This window comes from Mercenaria mercenaria, chromosome 7, assembly GCF_021730395.1.
Source record: "Mercenaria mercenaria strain notata chromosome 7, MADL_Memer_1, whole genome shotgun sequence".
NCBI classification, from domain to species: Eukaryota; Metazoa; Mollusca; class Bivalvia; order Venerida; family Veneridae; genus Mercenaria; species Mercenaria mercenaria.
Genome location: NC_069367.1, coordinates 15,075,389 through 15,091,968, shown reverse-complemented (window position 1 = coordinate 15,091,968; position 16,580 = coordinate 15,075,389). Strand labels below are relative to the sequence as shown.

Below are 16,580 nucleotides of genomic sequence, written 5' to 3'. Positions count from 1 at the left end.
TCGCCGATAATGAGGTAATCACAAAACTAAAAAGCACAGAGACACCGCAAGTACGATTTAAAACGAGTCAGATTATCTAAAGAGTTTCAACTGGCTTTGCACAGGCAATGTTTTGGCATGGCATTTTTGTTTTACTGAATCTGTTGGAAGGTTCCCTGAGCCTCACAAATGCAACTTCAGCCTTGTATGCAGGCAATAGTGTTGATAACTTTTTTTGTCACAGTTACAGTAATAAACTGCATTATGTTTGCTTGTTTTCATCTATAGATCATAACAAGAGGACCATGATGGTCCTGAATCGCTCACCTGTTCCCACATGACCCAGTTTTGAGTATGACGTCGTTTTTTCTATTATCTGACATAGTGACCAAGTTTTTGAGCTCATGTGACCCAGTTTTGAACTTGACCTAGATATCATGAAGATAAAAATTCTGACCAATTTTCATGAAGATCCATTGAAAAATATGGCCTCTAGGGAGGTCACAAGGTTTTTCTATTATTTGACCTATTGACCTAGTTTTCGAAGGTACGTGATCCTGTTTTGAACTTGAGCTAGATATCATCAAGGTGAACATTCTCACTTTGTGAAGATCTCATGAAAAATATGGCCTCTAGAGAGGTCACAAGGTTTTTCTATTTTTATACCTACTGGCCTAGTTTTTGACCGCACGTGACCCAGTTTCGAAACTGACCTAGATATCAAGGTGAACATTCAGACTAATTTTCATGAAGATCCATTGAAAAATATGGCCTCTAGAGAGGTCAAAAGATTTTTCTAATTTTAGACCTACTGACCTAGTTTTTGAACGCAGTTGACCCAGTTTCAAACTTGACCTAGATATCATCAAGATGAACATTCAGACCAACTTTCATACAGATCCCATGAAAAGTATGGCCTCTAGAGAGGTCACAAGGTTTTTTTATTATCTGACCTACTGACCTAGTTTTTGAAGGAACGTGACCCTAGATATCATCAAGGTGAACATTCTGACCAATTTTCATGAAGATCCATTCAAGGGTATGGCCTCTAGAGAGGTCACAAGGTTTTTCTATTTTAAGACCTACTGACCTAGTTTTTGATCGCAGTTAAAACAGTTTCAAACTTGACCTATAGATCATCAAGATAAACATTCAGACCAACTTTCATACAGATTCCATGAAAAATATGGCCTCTAGATAGGTCAAAACGTTTTTTCATTATTTGACCTACTGACCTACTTTCTGATGGCACGTGACCCACTTTCGAACTTGACCTAGATATCATCAAGGTGAACATTCTGACCAATTTTTATGAAGATCCATTCACAAGTATGGCCTCTTGAGAGGTCACAAGGTTTTTCTATTTTTAGACCTACTGACCTAGTTTTTGACCCCACATGACCTAGATATCATCAAGATGAACATTCAGAAATATTTTCATACAGATCCTATGAAAAATATGGCCTTTAGAGAGGTCACAAGGTTTTTCTATTATTTGACCTACTGACCTAGTTTTTGATGGCATGTGACCCAGTTTTGAACTTGACCTAGATATCATCAAGGTGAACATTCTGACCAATTTTCATGAAGATCTTGTGAAATATATGGCCTCTAGAGAGGTCACAAGATTTTTCTATTTTTAGAACTACTGACCAAGCTTTTGACCGCACGTGACCCAGTTTCGAACTTGACCTAGATATCATCAAGGTGAACATTCTGACCAATTTTCATAAAGACCCCATGAAAAATGTGACCTCTAGAGTGGTCACAAGCAAAAGTTTACGCACGGACGCACGCACTGACAGACGGACGACGGACGCTGCGCGATCACAAAAGCTCACCTTGTCAGTTTGTGACAGGTGAGCTAAAAACAGCTGCCCAAAATAATGAATTATTGGCAGTTTAGTGTAGGTTTAATATTGAAAATCCTGATTAGTGAATTTTTGCTGTGGATTTTTGGCAAGTGCATTTTTATGTCTCACTTGTCTATGGACAAGTGAAAACATTGGGATTTCCACACCCCTGGTGATACTGTTTTTCTTCATTTCTTATCAGTATAAATATGCTGGTTATATCCACAACCTGACAAAGCCCCTACTTCCCCCCCCCCCCCCCCCCCCGCCTCATTCTCCACCCACCTTCCTCAGAAAAAAAAAAATAAAAGAGGAGAGTACAATCTGTTTAGAGAACATGAGATTGCCCTTGACTCCCACATCCGAGGTTGAGAAACTTTGTATTAAATTTTAATTTAACAGGGGAAATATGGTACATGTAAAGAAAACCTGTGTATAAGTCTCCTATTTTCTTCATTGAGGCAAATTTATTGAAACTGTCGGTGTGAAGGAAAGGTAGTCTTGTCAGAAGATATCCAAAATGAAGTTTGCTACAGCTATGCTTATTTTTAGTAATGGACTAAGTATTTTTCTAGCATCAAATGACAGCTGTGGAGAACAGGACTTGAACGCAATGATGGTCCGCCTTCGTCAGCTTCGAACAGAATTCCAAAATTTGAAAGCAGAATATGCAAATCAAATAAACATTAATAAAGAGGAAATTAAACTCTTGAAGGAACAACAAGCAAATGAAATCCAGGACATTAAGGCAGAACTTGGAAACAAAACATTACAGATTGCTGAACAAACCCAGGAAATAGAAAGACTGAAAGGTATGTATCATATTTATTTACAATTTTTTTACATGCAAAACATAACCTCATGATAACAAGAGGGCAATGAAGGCCCTGTATCGCTCACCTGACCTATTGACCTAAAGATCATCAAGAGAGTTTCATTAAGATATGGTCAGAAATGCGGCCTCTAAAGCGTTACCTAGCTTTTCCTTTGATTTGACCCAAAGACCTAGATTTTGACCCCAGATAACCCAGATTCAAACTTTACCTAAAGATCATCAAGATTAACATTCTGACTAAGTTTCATGAAGATACAGTCATAAATGTGGCCTCTAGAGTGTTAACAAGCTTTTCCTTTGATTTGACCCGGTGGCCTAGTTTTTGACCCAACCTGACCCAGATTTGATCTTGACCTATAGATCATCAACATTAACATTCTGACCAAGTTTCATTAGGATATGTCATATATGTGGCCTCTAGAGTGTTAACTAGCTTTTCCTATGATTTGACCTTGTGACCTAGTTTATGACCCTACATGACCCAGATTCAAACTGGACTTTGAGATCATCATGAGTAGCATTCTGACCAAGATTCATAAGATACAGTCATAAATGTGGCCTCTACAGTGTTAATAAGCTTTTCCTTTGATTTGACCTGGTGACCTAGTTTTTGACCCCAGATGACCCAATATCAAACTCATCCAAGATTTTATTGAGGGTAACATTCTGACCAAGTTTCATTAAGACCGGGCCAAAATTGTAACCTCTAGAGTGTTAACAACCTTTTCCTTTGATCTGACCTGGTGACCTAGTTTTTGACCCCAGATGACCAAATATCAAACTCGTCCAAGATTTTATTAAGGGTAACATTCTGACCAAGTTTCATTAAGATTAGGCCAAAATTGTGACCTCTAGAGTGTTAACAGTCATATTGTTGACGATGACGGACTGACGGACAATGACAGATGACGGACCCAGGGCGATCACAAAAGCTCACCTTGAGCACTTTGTGCTCAGGTGAGCTAAAAATGCACCTTAATTGTCATACACTACCAATAATCAGGCAGGTCCTAGTTCGTTTGTAATTTAGCATGACTATCTTTTATACTGGTTTGTATCTTTAACAAGAACTGTCCGTTAGACAGCAAAATTGCTCGATTATTCGAATTGTTGTCCAAGAAGCTGGAATATTTAACCCTAAATGTTAAAATATCTAAATATAGAGTTTCAATCCAGTATCTGCATTAGTTCTGGAAATAGCAACTTGCATGCAAAACTTAAATCAGGATTTTGTTAAAAAGGGGGCATAATTTTGCCAAAAATTCATGTCAGAGTTATGGTTCTTGATGCTATCACCTAGTTTTATAACCCTTAAAGGCACTCGCTACAGTTTTTCCAGACGGGTCAATATTTACCCCAACACCGTGCCAATTTGGTTTCGATGTAGCTCACTGCAGACTTGGTGCGGTCTTCTGCACATGCCCGGAAGTGATTATCTAATGTCGCGGACGGCAAATTATTGTATGTTCGCATGCATTTAATGACAAAATGTATAATATACTGACTAAAGGGTAGGGTAAGTATCACCATGGTTACAAAATATATACATTTAAAGTACTTTTAGTTCAAATTGCTTCAATCCGACATATACTGGAGTCTGTTATTTATACCATCGCTCAAACTCTGCATTGAGTCACAGCTGTTTCTAATCCGCTTATTAAGAAAAGAGTATTTTGTACCAACCTGCGTTGTTTAAATGCCCGCCACACCCCACCTCGTTGTAATTTGATTTAAGCGAAATCTAATATGGTGACCTATCAATTTTCTTTTTGTTTTAGATTAGGTAGACATAACCAAAGGTATGTGCAGAGTTTGATTAAATTCTATTATGTGAAACTCGATAAAATAGCAAATGTACCAACTTAAAACTGACAAAAATATGCAAAAAAAGCCCTTGGGTCTGCTGAACAAGTATTCCTTTCTTTACAAAATCATGTTCTTTTGATTTCTCTGAGCATGTTTCAAATAGATATATAGTTTTCCGTTATAAAATGCTTAGATAATCAAATTTCTTCCGATTATTGTACTTTACAGAAATTTTGAAAAATGTTTAAAATAGCACATTATCTAGGGGCAAATTAAATTGAAACAAAGCTGGTGACCTAGTATTTTTATTTCATTTTTCAATACATCGTAACATGATCTTTTAATACAAAACATTTCATCAAAATCTATTATTGAGAAAAAAAAATACAAAACTGTAGCGAGCGTCCTTAAGACACATGTTAAGTTTCAAATCAAGATCTACATAAGTTCTGGAGATAGTAACTTGCATGCAAAACTTTAATCAGGATTGTCTAAGGTTCTGTTCTTTTAACCTTTAGCCTGCTGGCTGTAAGTGGTTATGCCTTTGCGACCAGTGCAGGCTGATCTTGGTCTGCGCAGTGTTCATTATTCAGTCTGTAAATTTTCATTAAACACCGCTGAATAAGTGGTACTGCCAAAATTGAATGATGTTCAATTACATTCCTTACATCTAATTTCAGGACTATTTATAGAAAAAAACCTCACAACGATGGTGGCCTTTGTTGCCCGACAGAAAGAATTAGATTACAACTGCACTGGTAAAGTTCTGTTTGAAATCATTGTCTTGAACGAAGGAAATGCATTCAATACATCTACCAGCCACTTCACAGCACCCTTTGCAGGGCTTTACATGTTTACTGCACAGCTATGTTTTGAATATTACTATACGTTTGACTTCTCTATCTACTCGTACACAAACAATAAAACTTATGGGGCTTCACGGAATGTCAATTATTGGGATTATGAATGCGGATCGTTGACGACAACAGTGAAATTAGCCACTAACGAAGAAGTATACGTCCACATTGAATGCCAAGGTACACGTCAGATAGGTAACATAGATGACACTCTCTGGACAATGTTTTCTGGAATTCTCCTGGTGTGACAGTCACATCGTCAATATATTGTCTTAGACACACGTGCTTGTCTGAATGTCTAGGGGACAGTGAATTTCGTTCAGGTGTATCATTTCTCTGCAACTACTTGCCTAACTGGAGAGTTAAACTTTTGACTGTATATTTGGGGTTTTCAAAATAAGAATATTTCAATTCCGTTTCATGTGAAGATAAAAAAAATAGTTGCAACAGAGAACAGTAAAATTCAATGCATGGCTAAAAAAGCTATTCAGACATTTTTCATGTAACAGATGCATGATTTCACTATTTAGGCAACAGAAAGAAGCTGTGATATCAGAATAAACCCTGTTATAATCATCGCTATATGGTGACTGTGAAGTCATTTAATTTTGTGGTTTTGACAAAAATAGATAACATAGGGATATGAATTTGTACATACCAAATTTGAATATAAAATGGATGAGAACTTTACTTGTTCCTTGGGACTTAACCCTAATCATGCTAGACACGATTGATCCATGCAGTCTGATCAAGATCTGCACTGTTCGCCATTCGGTCAGTATCTTTTATACAAGCAACCCTTTTAACAGCCTATGGTTCTGTCTAAATTGAAAGATCGACAAGTTTGTTTTAGAATATTTAGCAAGGGTTAATTTTGTACAAAATTAGTCTGCCACCAGTATTTATGATTTCACAGTATATCACGTGATGTTGCAGAACCAAGTGACAAACCATCCAATGAAGAGTCTGACCATCCAACTCTTATTATATTTGTCCACAGAAAAAATAAGTAAATTTAAAAAAGAAAAGTGGAATATATTACTTTACAGCAATTTTCATACATTTGGCATTCATACATCAGGTTATCAAAATCATGAAAACTGTGGACACATACAATGTCAAAGAAAGAAATCATCATTTTTAATTGTATACATTTGTCAATAAAATGCGAGAAATATTGTAAACTATACTAACAGAAATTATAGTTGCAAAGATTTTAAATCTTTATCCACTATTCCATCTGTATATATCTCTTTAGATGTAAAAATAAATCATAAAGTCATAATACATTATAATTATGTATTCTTTCTTTCATTATTGCATTAATCAAACTCTGACATTAAATTTTATGTGAATATGTATACCATACTTGTACATTAAATTTCATTAAAAATAAAGCATTGAGCAAAGATCTTGTTTTGTTTTTATACGTTCTGCTTTCCATCTTATAGGACACGCATGAAGACTGTATGAAATTTATATATATGAAGAACAACACATCCTTAAATACATAGCGATCAGAAAACTTTCTTTGATTGTTCATTTTTGGCAAAGGCAGATGTCTATACAATGAGGACTAACCAGTCATGCCCCTCCTTTACAACTGCAAGCCAATGAATAAATTTTGCTAGTGACCTGTGTTTTTAACCCAGATGACCCAGTTTCAATTCTACCCTAGATTTCCTAAGGACAAAATATTCTGACCAATTTTCATATAGATTAGGAAGAATATATGGCCTACTTAAAAGTTTTTTTTTTTTTACCTAGTTTTTTACCCAAGATGATCCAGTGCCATATTCATTCATATTTGCTGAGGAATACATTCTGACCAAGTATTATGAAGATTAGTCCAAACTTGTGACCTCTACAGTGATAGCAGTAATATTATCAATGAGAGACTAATGAAGATGGTAACATGGGGATCACAACAGATCACCTTTTAGTTAGCATTTTATCAATAATTCAAATCCTTCTTTGTTTTGTACAAAATACAACCACTTCCGATCTGATTTACGTATCTTTTGAAAACATCACTTTTTCCTACTTCTACTTTTCATTTAATATCTATAAAAATTGACAAAACAATAGAAAGAAAATAGGGGACTGAATAGCTTCTAGTGAAATGTCAGTCAGTCATGGCATGCTACCTTAAAAATGACATAATTGTCTTTTCACGAAGCCCTTAACTTCAATTTACGAAACTTGCAATAGATGGAACAATAGCATGAAATCCATCTCACTGCATGCAGATTGCTTATTTGCAGTAAAAAAAGTGTTATTGAAGCATACAAGCATATGTGCAAAAAACAGAAAAATCAGAATCTATTTACTTTGGACTTCTTTCGACTACACCGTGGAAGCATACTTTTAAAACGAAATACTGACCATCTTCATAAAGCTTACTTCACTATCTGAAAGTTCAAACTTAACTACATGTATACATGAAAATATAATAGAAAATTTTTCTAAAGTTAATGTATTGTACTTACATTTACAAACCTCTACCCACTGGGCTTCTTCTTCCTCTTCCTCAGACTCACTACTTTCTGTCTCACTTTTATGTTTCTTCTTCTTTCTAGACTTCTTTGACTTGTGTTTTGCTTTTTTACTGTAAAATCAAATTAAGGGATTCAGAACTACCATGAAATTTCAAAAAACTTTACAACCGATTGCAATTTATATTAGACATGGCAAGTGATAAACCAGAAGTGTTTAAATACACTTTAATATGAGATATGAAAATGCAACAAACATATGCCTGAATATATTTTTTTTGCTACAAAAAGCATCACCTTGAAATGTTCAACAAATACACATCTCGATACTCTATACCCATTGTGTTAATTTTACGGCCTGTTGTGTTGATTAAATTTGAATGGGTACAAAGTATCGAGATGTGTATGTGTTGAACATTTCAAGGTGATACTTTTTGTAGTAAAAAATATATTCAGGCATGTGTTTGTTGTATTTTCATATCTCGTCAGCATACATTACTGTATAGGATATAAAATTTACCAGTACCCATATTCAAAAATTTAGAAAAAATTTACATAAAATATGAAAGCATGCAGTTTCAAAGTAATGGAACCATACTGACACTTGGAAATTTCCATGTGACTATGTTTAAACTGGAACTATTTAGTGTCCAATTCCTTTCAATGATTCAGAAAGTTGTGCTTATGAAAATATCAGAAAATTTGATTTGACCGAAGCAAACAACAGCCGAAATAATTCCACTAATTTGTGAAGTAAAAGATGTACTGATATGTACAAGCCACAAATTTTAAACTCTTACCTCTTTTTACTGTGCTTTTTATGTTTCTTTCTTTTCTTGGACTTTTTCTTCTTTTTCTTTCTTCTCTCCTCTGAAAATTAATAACTAATGTCTAAGATGTCTATGCAAAACTTTATTACCATATGAACAAAATGTGAAACTGCTTTATTACTGACAATTATTTAAAGGTTTTTCTCTACAGCAATACTATAACAGTCTCAATTGAGAAAACTTCAAAATTACAATAAGAATGTCAGGAAAAGACTCTCAGTCTTCAAGTTAAAGCTGATAGTAATTTATTTTAGGTTGTTTGTGAAATAGTTCTACAATCTGTATTAATCACTCTCATTCCTTATGGAATCCATCACCAAGAGTATAATATAGAAGAGATACCAATCTGATTAAAATCATTCATTATACATGTTATGCATAGGCTTTAAGAGTGATTATGTACTTCAGTCAAATTGGAAGAGAAGCTACTTTGCTTCTCAAGGCTATGTACCAAGCATGACAGCTATTGGTACCATTTTCAATCTTAAAGAAGTGAACCCACAACCTCACAACCCCATGCACCTGAAGGTTACTCTACCACTACAGTACCTTGGCAGTAAAAGTTTCATATAACAAGAGCTCCCAGAACACAAAATGCCCCCCTTGATGCATTCAGAACTTGTACAAGGAACAGAAATTATTTGGTAACTGTAAACACAAGTTCTACTGTTCTGGGTAAATGTGACCCTGACCTTTGACATATTGACCTTAAAATAAATAGAGGTCATCTGCTGGTCATGATCAACCTCACTATTAAGCTTCATGATCCTGGGCCCAAGCGTTCTCAAGTAGTTTAACTGTTCCGGGTCACTGTGACTTTGACTTTTTGGTCTACTGACCTCAGAATCAATAGGGGTCATCTGCTCATGATCCTATGCCCAAGCGTTCTGGAGTTATCATTCAGAAACCATTTACCTGTTCTGGGTCACTGCGACCTTGACTTTTGACCTACTGATCTCAAAATCAATAGGGGTCAGCTGCTAGTTATGACCAATATCCCTATCAACTTTCATGATCCTAGGCCCAAGTGTTCTTGATTTATCATTCGTAAACGGATTGGTCCACATACCAACTGACCGACTGACTGACATCTACAAAAGAATATACCCCTCCTTCTTCGAGGGGGGACATAAATATGAACAACACTGGTTGTGTTTAAGCGTAGAGACAAAAGAGTTACCTTCTGATGAGTCTGTATCTTCGGACTCTGATACTTCATCACTATCAGACTCTTCAGACCTGTAAAACATAACAATGTCATAACCACTGTAACATCAGATACTTTCATGAGGCAATAAGTTCTGTCAACTTCACTGTTCTAAAATTTGAACTGGTGAGGGACTGCATACTGTGAAATCATCTAAATTTCACTGGCCTGAAACAGCTGTTTTGTTTGAATATGAATTTGTGAATAAATTATTTCTAAGTCAGGATTTGATTTCTTGGTTTGATAATCACCATGAAATCAATGGAAAATAGTTCTTCATGAATTGACTTTAGTAGAATATTCAACCTGGTTTGCCAACTTAAGGAAGATATAAAATTATTTAAACCAATAATAGCACTTTTGCAAATCCTTAATTTCACAAATACAAACGTAAATGAATATAGCAGAAATGAATTTCTGAAGTAAAAACTAGAATGTGTCTGTAGGACACAGGTTGTGCCCCCCACTGGTACATTTGTCACAAATAAGGGGCAATACTTCAAATGTTTGCAGTCTTAATGGGGTATAGCCTCAACAAACATTTTATGAAAAGGATTCATTATTCTAGGCCCTATACTTTTTGAGCTATGAGCATCACAAACAAAAAATCCACTATTTTGGCTATTTCAAGGGCCATAACTCTGTAATAAAAGCTATGATTCTCAAGAAGAATGCCAAATGTGCAAGGTCACATCACGATAAAGACTCCAGCAAGGTTTCCTGAATTTACATCTAATACTTTTTGAGCTAGGCACGTAATTAGGTGAAAAAGTGCATTTTTTTACTATTTCAGGGGCCATAACTTATAAATAGGGGTTGGAGCCAGCCAAAAAATTAGAGGTGTGCAAGTTTATATCATGAAAAAAGACTTATGCAAGTTTTCAACCATTTATATTAAATACTTTTTGAGCTAGGTGCGTCACAATGTGAAAATGTGCATTTTTTACTATTTCAGGGGCCATAACTCTAAAAATAGGGGACGGACCCAAATAAAAAAATAGGAGCTGCGCAAGTTCATATCATGATTAAGACTCATGCAAGGTTTCATATGAATCTATATCAAATACTTTTTGAGCTAGGCGTGTCACAAGGTGAAAATGTGCATTTTTGATTATTTCAGGGGCCATAACTCTGAAAATAGGGGGCGGAGCCAGATGAAAAATAGGAGCTGCGCAAGTTCATATCATGATTAAGACTCATGCAAGGTTTCATGAATCTATATCAAATACTTTTTGAGCTAGGCATGTCACAAGGTGAAAATGTGCATTTTTGACTATTTAAGGGGCCATAACTCTGAAAATGGGGGGGGGGGGGGGAGCCAGAAGAAAAATAGGAGGTGCGCAAGTTCATATCATGATTAAGACTCATGCAAGGTTTCATGAATCTATATCAAATACTTTTTGAGCTAGGCATGTCACAAGGTGAAAATGTGCATTTTTGACTATTTAAGGGGCCATAACTCTGAAAATAGGGGGCGGAGCCAGATGAAAAATAGGAGGTGCACAAGTTCATATTATGATTAAGACTCATGCAAGGTTTCATCAATTTATATCGATAGGCGTGTCACAAGGTGAAAATGTGCATTTTTGACTATTTAAGGGGCCTTAACTCTGAAAATAGGGGGCGGAGCCAGACGAAAAACAGGAGGTGCGCAAGTTCATATCATGATAAAGACTCGTGCAAGGTTTCATCAATTTATATCAAATACTTTTCGAGGCAGGCGCATCACGAACTTTGGACGGACGCACGGATAACACCAAATCTATATGCCCCCAACACTCATGGGGGGTGGGGGGGGGGGGGCACAATTATAATGTAACAGTACCAAAAACAGTGCTCCGAGACGATTAAAAATACACATACGGCAATCAAGATTATGGTCAATTGAATGCTTGGAGGAAGAACTTTTTTGCACATCTCTGGTGCACATCAAACAGTAAATCGTGGTGGGAAAAGCAAAAACTATGTTCTACCCTCATGCAAAATTGATCAAATATGTGACAATTACAATCTATATTTGGTATAAGGTATTAGGTAATAAAACATTTTTTGTCAGCAAGACTTTTCAAAAAGAAAATAACTTACTCTGATTTCTGTGGTGAAGGAGATCTCGCCCAAACTTCTGAAACACCCGCTGCTCCTATCCTTTCCCTGTCTGTTCTACGTCTATTTCAAATAAGAAAGTATTATTTATAAAAAATTTAAACTGAAACTTTGCACAACTTCCTGTAGTTGCAGAATGCACAAGCATGCAAAGTTTCATTTCAATATGTGCTGATTTATAAGTGACAGAACAAAAAGAAAATTTTACATTTTAGAGTCAGTCTAAACTTTAAACACAGATAAATATGGTCACAAGATTTTCAATGTGTTAAAATAAAACTCACTAATCAATAGGATGTAGGGCACTATATAAAGTCCATCCCTTGGCAGTTCAATTTCAATTAATAAGTAAGTAATGTCTTTATTTAATGAGGCTTACACATTCGGTTTCCTGATATTCCATGCGGGCCTCAACATTAAGTGACTTAAACTTCCGTAACTCAATTAGCTATCTCACTCAAAATTCTTTGGTTTACAGTTTAGCATCTTTAACCTTGAACTTTTTCTCAGCATAAAACAAGTTTGTAATTTAATGGCACATTCATTGTTTAAACATACTGTTGAATTAATTTTTACATAAATCTCTTAGAACTTCTAGTAACAACACTATGTGAACACTTCTTAGAGTTCCATCTACTACCCCTGCCTCATTAAGTGAATTTAGAATGAGGGAGAACTTGACCACAGTTTAACATCCTACTGCGTACATGCAAGTTGAAATTCTTATGCAACCTTAAATGTTCTGTCTCTTTTGAACAATACGAAAAGGTTACAATTATTATGTAAATTTCATACCTGTTGAAAAATTCTCCTTGCTGGTCATGATGATTATGCCTGTGACCATTTTCCTTTGGCTGTCGCCAAATAGTGCTCTCTTTCCTAACTGGTGACCTTGGCTTTTGTTGTACAGGTGAATTGCTCCTTGACCTTTTTCTATGTGGACTTGCCCGTTGTCTGTAACTGTCACCATATGGTGACCTTGACCTTGAATGGTCACTGTGTTTTCTCACTTTCTCTTTGTATTTCTGTCTTTGATATTTTATTACATTTTTGTCTGGTGATTCTGAAATTGACCTTGACCTTCTCCCACCATGTGACCTCTTTAACCTTTTGTTTCTAGGTGATGGTGACCTTGAACTTGAATATCTTTTGCTGAACTTTCTATATTTGTTGTCAGAATACGAATCATCACTTTCATAACTTGAACTTGACATTGTGTTTCTACAGTTTCATCTTAGTAATAGTCTGAAAATAGAAGACAACAAGCAAATTTGATGAATTGGTATCCCCCGCCGAAAGGGTTTGTGGTGAGGAATGGCAAAAAAATATATCCGGCAAAAAGTTAAGGATGTTACTAAGAAGCAAATAATTTCATTAGTCAAAATCATTTTAACAGAAAACAAATGTTTAATTAAAGAGTACATAATAAATGTATGATACTTTGATCCTGACTAAAGAATTTATTTTGAATGGAATATGCTTACTGTAATAAGCTTAGCTTTAAAAATTAAATGCAATTAATTGAAATGTGAGCTTGAAGTTTAACTGATACCAGGGATTTTTTCCTTCATAAACTGACTCCAGCAAACAGTCTGTAGACAGCTGAATAAGTATGCTTTTTTCCCAAAATGAAGGCAAAAAGTTCCCCGAATTTAGTTCACAAAATTTTTTAAGGAAGGTTGTTTTGTGGGACAGTTTAGTGAAAATTGCATGTGAAAACTGTGATAGAAACATTATCTTTTAAGAGAAACACATTAAAACAATGCCTAATATTTCTCACAGCAGATGACACACATTGCACTACATACAGAGTGTAACTTGTGATAATGCTGATGATAACATTAAGGTGTTCATGTTCAATACAATTTATAAACATCCAGTAAACTAGACAAATAGTTCGTAACTAGAAATATTAGTATATGGACAATTCGAATGCAAAATTTTGGCTTGACTATTCAAAGAATAGATAGAGCTATTGGACTCAACTGATAGTGGAGGAAATTTCCGCTGAAATTTTCATCACTGCCGACACTTCACATGCTACAGGTTTAAATGCCGATTTTGTCACGAATTGGCCATAAATTCAAAGAAAACTTTCATGTATCAAAAGGGGATTCAATTCCTCCTTGATTTATTTAAAAGTTATGAAATAATTTCCAAAATTACAAATTTTCTGGTTGATTTAAACCTGGAACGACTGATACGGGGACTGGATTGCAGCATTTATCTTAGTTTATCCTGTCGTTCAATCGAAGCGTGTGTTGTAGGTTATTCCGCCATTGTCCACACACTTACGTTGTACAGTTTAAATTGTCCTTTAAGTGAAAGTCTCGGAAAGCATTTGTTGCATTTTTTGTTGAAAACGGAAGTTCTGCCATGGAATTATCGCCTACATCTGTTTTTGAAGGCAAGATATCTACATTAAATGTTACATTTCGCTGTGTGAAAATGGTTAAATGTAGGCTTGTTTCACACAGAGAGAAAGATGTCATTTTTTACATGCTATTTGCCTTGTTGATTCAGAGTACATGTATTTAGAACAAAAAAATTATGACATATTTTGATAAAATTAGCAAGTCCAAGCTGTAAACTATTGCCTGCATATTGCTTTGTTCTTCACCATTTAAATGTGTGTTAAACCTAGGGTATTTTTCTGCAGATTTATCTAAAAGTTTTGAGTAAGCAGAGTTTGCCACTAAATGTAAATTTGTTGTTGGCCTTTTTTTTTTAAATTTCAATGTTATTATAATTTAAATACATTGTATTTTTCACACATCAGATTTACGATTAAATTAATTTTGGAGTTTAAACAACAATCTCGTTTAAGTCATTCTCTACAAGTAAAAAAAAATGTTTCTGTATGTAGAAATCTAACACTCTAAACTGTAATTACGGCTCTGCAAGAGTAAGAAAAGTATCATCTTTCTGCTGACATTTTATTTATTCATATCCAATCAAAATAGGTCCTTTGATAAATACTGAAGTTACGTGGTGAAATATTTATGCAAGGAAGAGAGCTCGAGATAATTGATAATAATTAAGCATATGACAACATGCAGTTGCACACTGTTTTTTTCTTAATCGCCACTTAACAATAACATGTGACTGTTAAACCCTTTGAACACAATGTGTTATAGCTCTATGATTAGCGACGTGAGCTAATTTTGCTAAATACACACGTAACTGCTAATGGCGAAAACAAAATACTGATCGCTAACAGCCGCTCGATATTTACTGGTATAGACGACAGGATAAGACAGACAAATGTGTTGATTTATACGGAGTGTCTACTCCCCTGTTTAAACCTATGTATGTACTGTAACGCATGTCTACACAGCCTATGCGCTAACGATAAAACCAATAACTTCACATGAATGTGTACTGTGATTTATCCTCCATTATTTTGGTCCTGTAAGATAATTTGCCCTTGTGTGGCCTTGGATCACAAATAATGAAATATTAGAATTTTAAAACAATCCAAAGAGCTATAAAAATAAATAGATTGGCAACTTGAAAGGCATATAGAGCAAATCTCGCCAACCTCCCGTGACAAAAAAACAAGATCTCGTTTACCGGAAGTGGCGTTTTCTCCACGCGCCATTTTGTATGCGAAAGCAATTATTCATCGGTAAAATAATTATCACCGTACAACCACGCTTCTTTCGATGACAAAAAAAACGTGTTCTTCGTGTCTTAAGACCATTTCACATTAAACAAATTTTGTTTTAGAAGCTAACATGTACTTTAAATGTAGTTTTAAAGGTACAAATTGTAACTCCATGCTCGCCGATGTTTGTTTTTAGTATGATAACGCCGAATCACGCTCTGACACGAGCTCACGCGAGATTACAGCCAGTTGCAAATCTGTGTATTTTATACTTCTTTGAACAATCTGACTGTCAAATTATTTTGAAGGGAAAACATGCCTGATCATCGTATATATACCAGAGCAGACAACATGTTATATTTAATAAATTTAATACCAGCTGGAAACAAATCACCTTATCCGTCCTGAGATAATAAATGATCCTGATAATCTCAGAAAATCATACAAGTTGAAAAGTGAAAAAACACAAACTACATCATGCATCGCGAAAATATGTGCATATATTGATCATCAAATTATAAATGGAATACTATTCTTCAGGAAGTGATTCTGTTTCAGAGATATTCATCGGAATAATTAGTTTACCTGAATATATCATGAAAAATGTAAGAGTAATGAAAAATTTACGTTTTTTTCCGCAATTTTCTAATCTGTGTCAGTAGCAGCTTGAGTGACACACTCCCGTACGTTCAGACGACGAAAAACCACTTACTCATAGTTTATAAATAAATTTTTCCTTTCATTTAGCAGCAATCCTCGATAGTATAGTGGTAAGTATCCCCGCCTGTCACGCGGGAGACCGGGGTTCGATTCCCCGTCGGGGAGCTTCTTTTCTTTTCTTTTCTTTTCTCCACATTATTTCATGATTTACTTTGCATTTCTATCTTTCAAATAATGCTTGTCATTATAAATATAAGAAATAAATTCCATATTAGATCTAACAGAGTGGCTACAGTTAGATCTAGATCTAACTTTATTGTTTTGTTTTGTTTAAATTGTCGGGTTTAA

General features: G+C 35.2%; 2 protein-coding genes and 1 non-coding gene across 4 annotated transcripts in view; 2 read left to right on the top strand and 1 right to left on the bottom strand.

The window, feature by feature from the left end:
- LOC123554861 (NF-kappa-B-activating protein-like) overlaps positions 1–16,263 on the bottom strand; it is a 34,306-nt gene extending 18,043 nt beyond the window's left edge. Inside the window, exons 1-6 of one of the 2 annotated variants that reach the window (XM_053547658.1) lie at positions 16,158–16,263; positions 12,761–13,210; positions 11,948–12,028; positions 9,836–9,894; positions 8,626–8,695; positions 7,820–7,938 (exon numbers count right to left, since the gene is read on the bottom strand). In XM_053547658.1, the coding sequence (XP_053403633.1) occupies positions 7,820–7,938; positions 8,626–8,695; positions 9,836–9,894; positions 11,948–12,028; positions 12,761–13,179 (748 nt within the window). In that variant the 5' untranslated portion in view covers positions 13,180–13,210; positions 16,158–16,263. The remainder of the gene's footprint in view (positions 1–7,819; positions 7,939–8,625; positions 8,696–9,835; positions 9,895–11,947; positions 12,029–12,760; positions 13,211–16,157) is intronic. The other variant, XM_053547659.1, reaches the window with a different exon arrangement.
- Positions 2,267–6,741, top strand: LOC123554862 (uncharacterized). The gene is made up of 2 exons (XM_053547663.1): positions 2,267–2,644; positions 5,154–6,741. The coding sequence occupies exons 1-2, from the start codon at positions 2,353–2,355 to the stop codon at positions 5,576–5,578; spliced, it is 717 nt and encodes a 238-aa protein (XP_053403638.1). The 5' UTR covers positions 2,267–2,352; the 3' UTR covers positions 5,579–6,741.
- A 62-nt stretch (positions 16,264–16,325) lies between the features above and the next one.
- On the top strand, positions 16,326–16,397 carry Trnad-guc (transfer RNA aspartic acid (anticodon GUC)). Its single transcript has one exon. It is a non-coding gene; the product is annotated as a tRNA-Asp (tRNA).
- Positions 16,398–16,580: the final 183 nt, after the last annotated feature.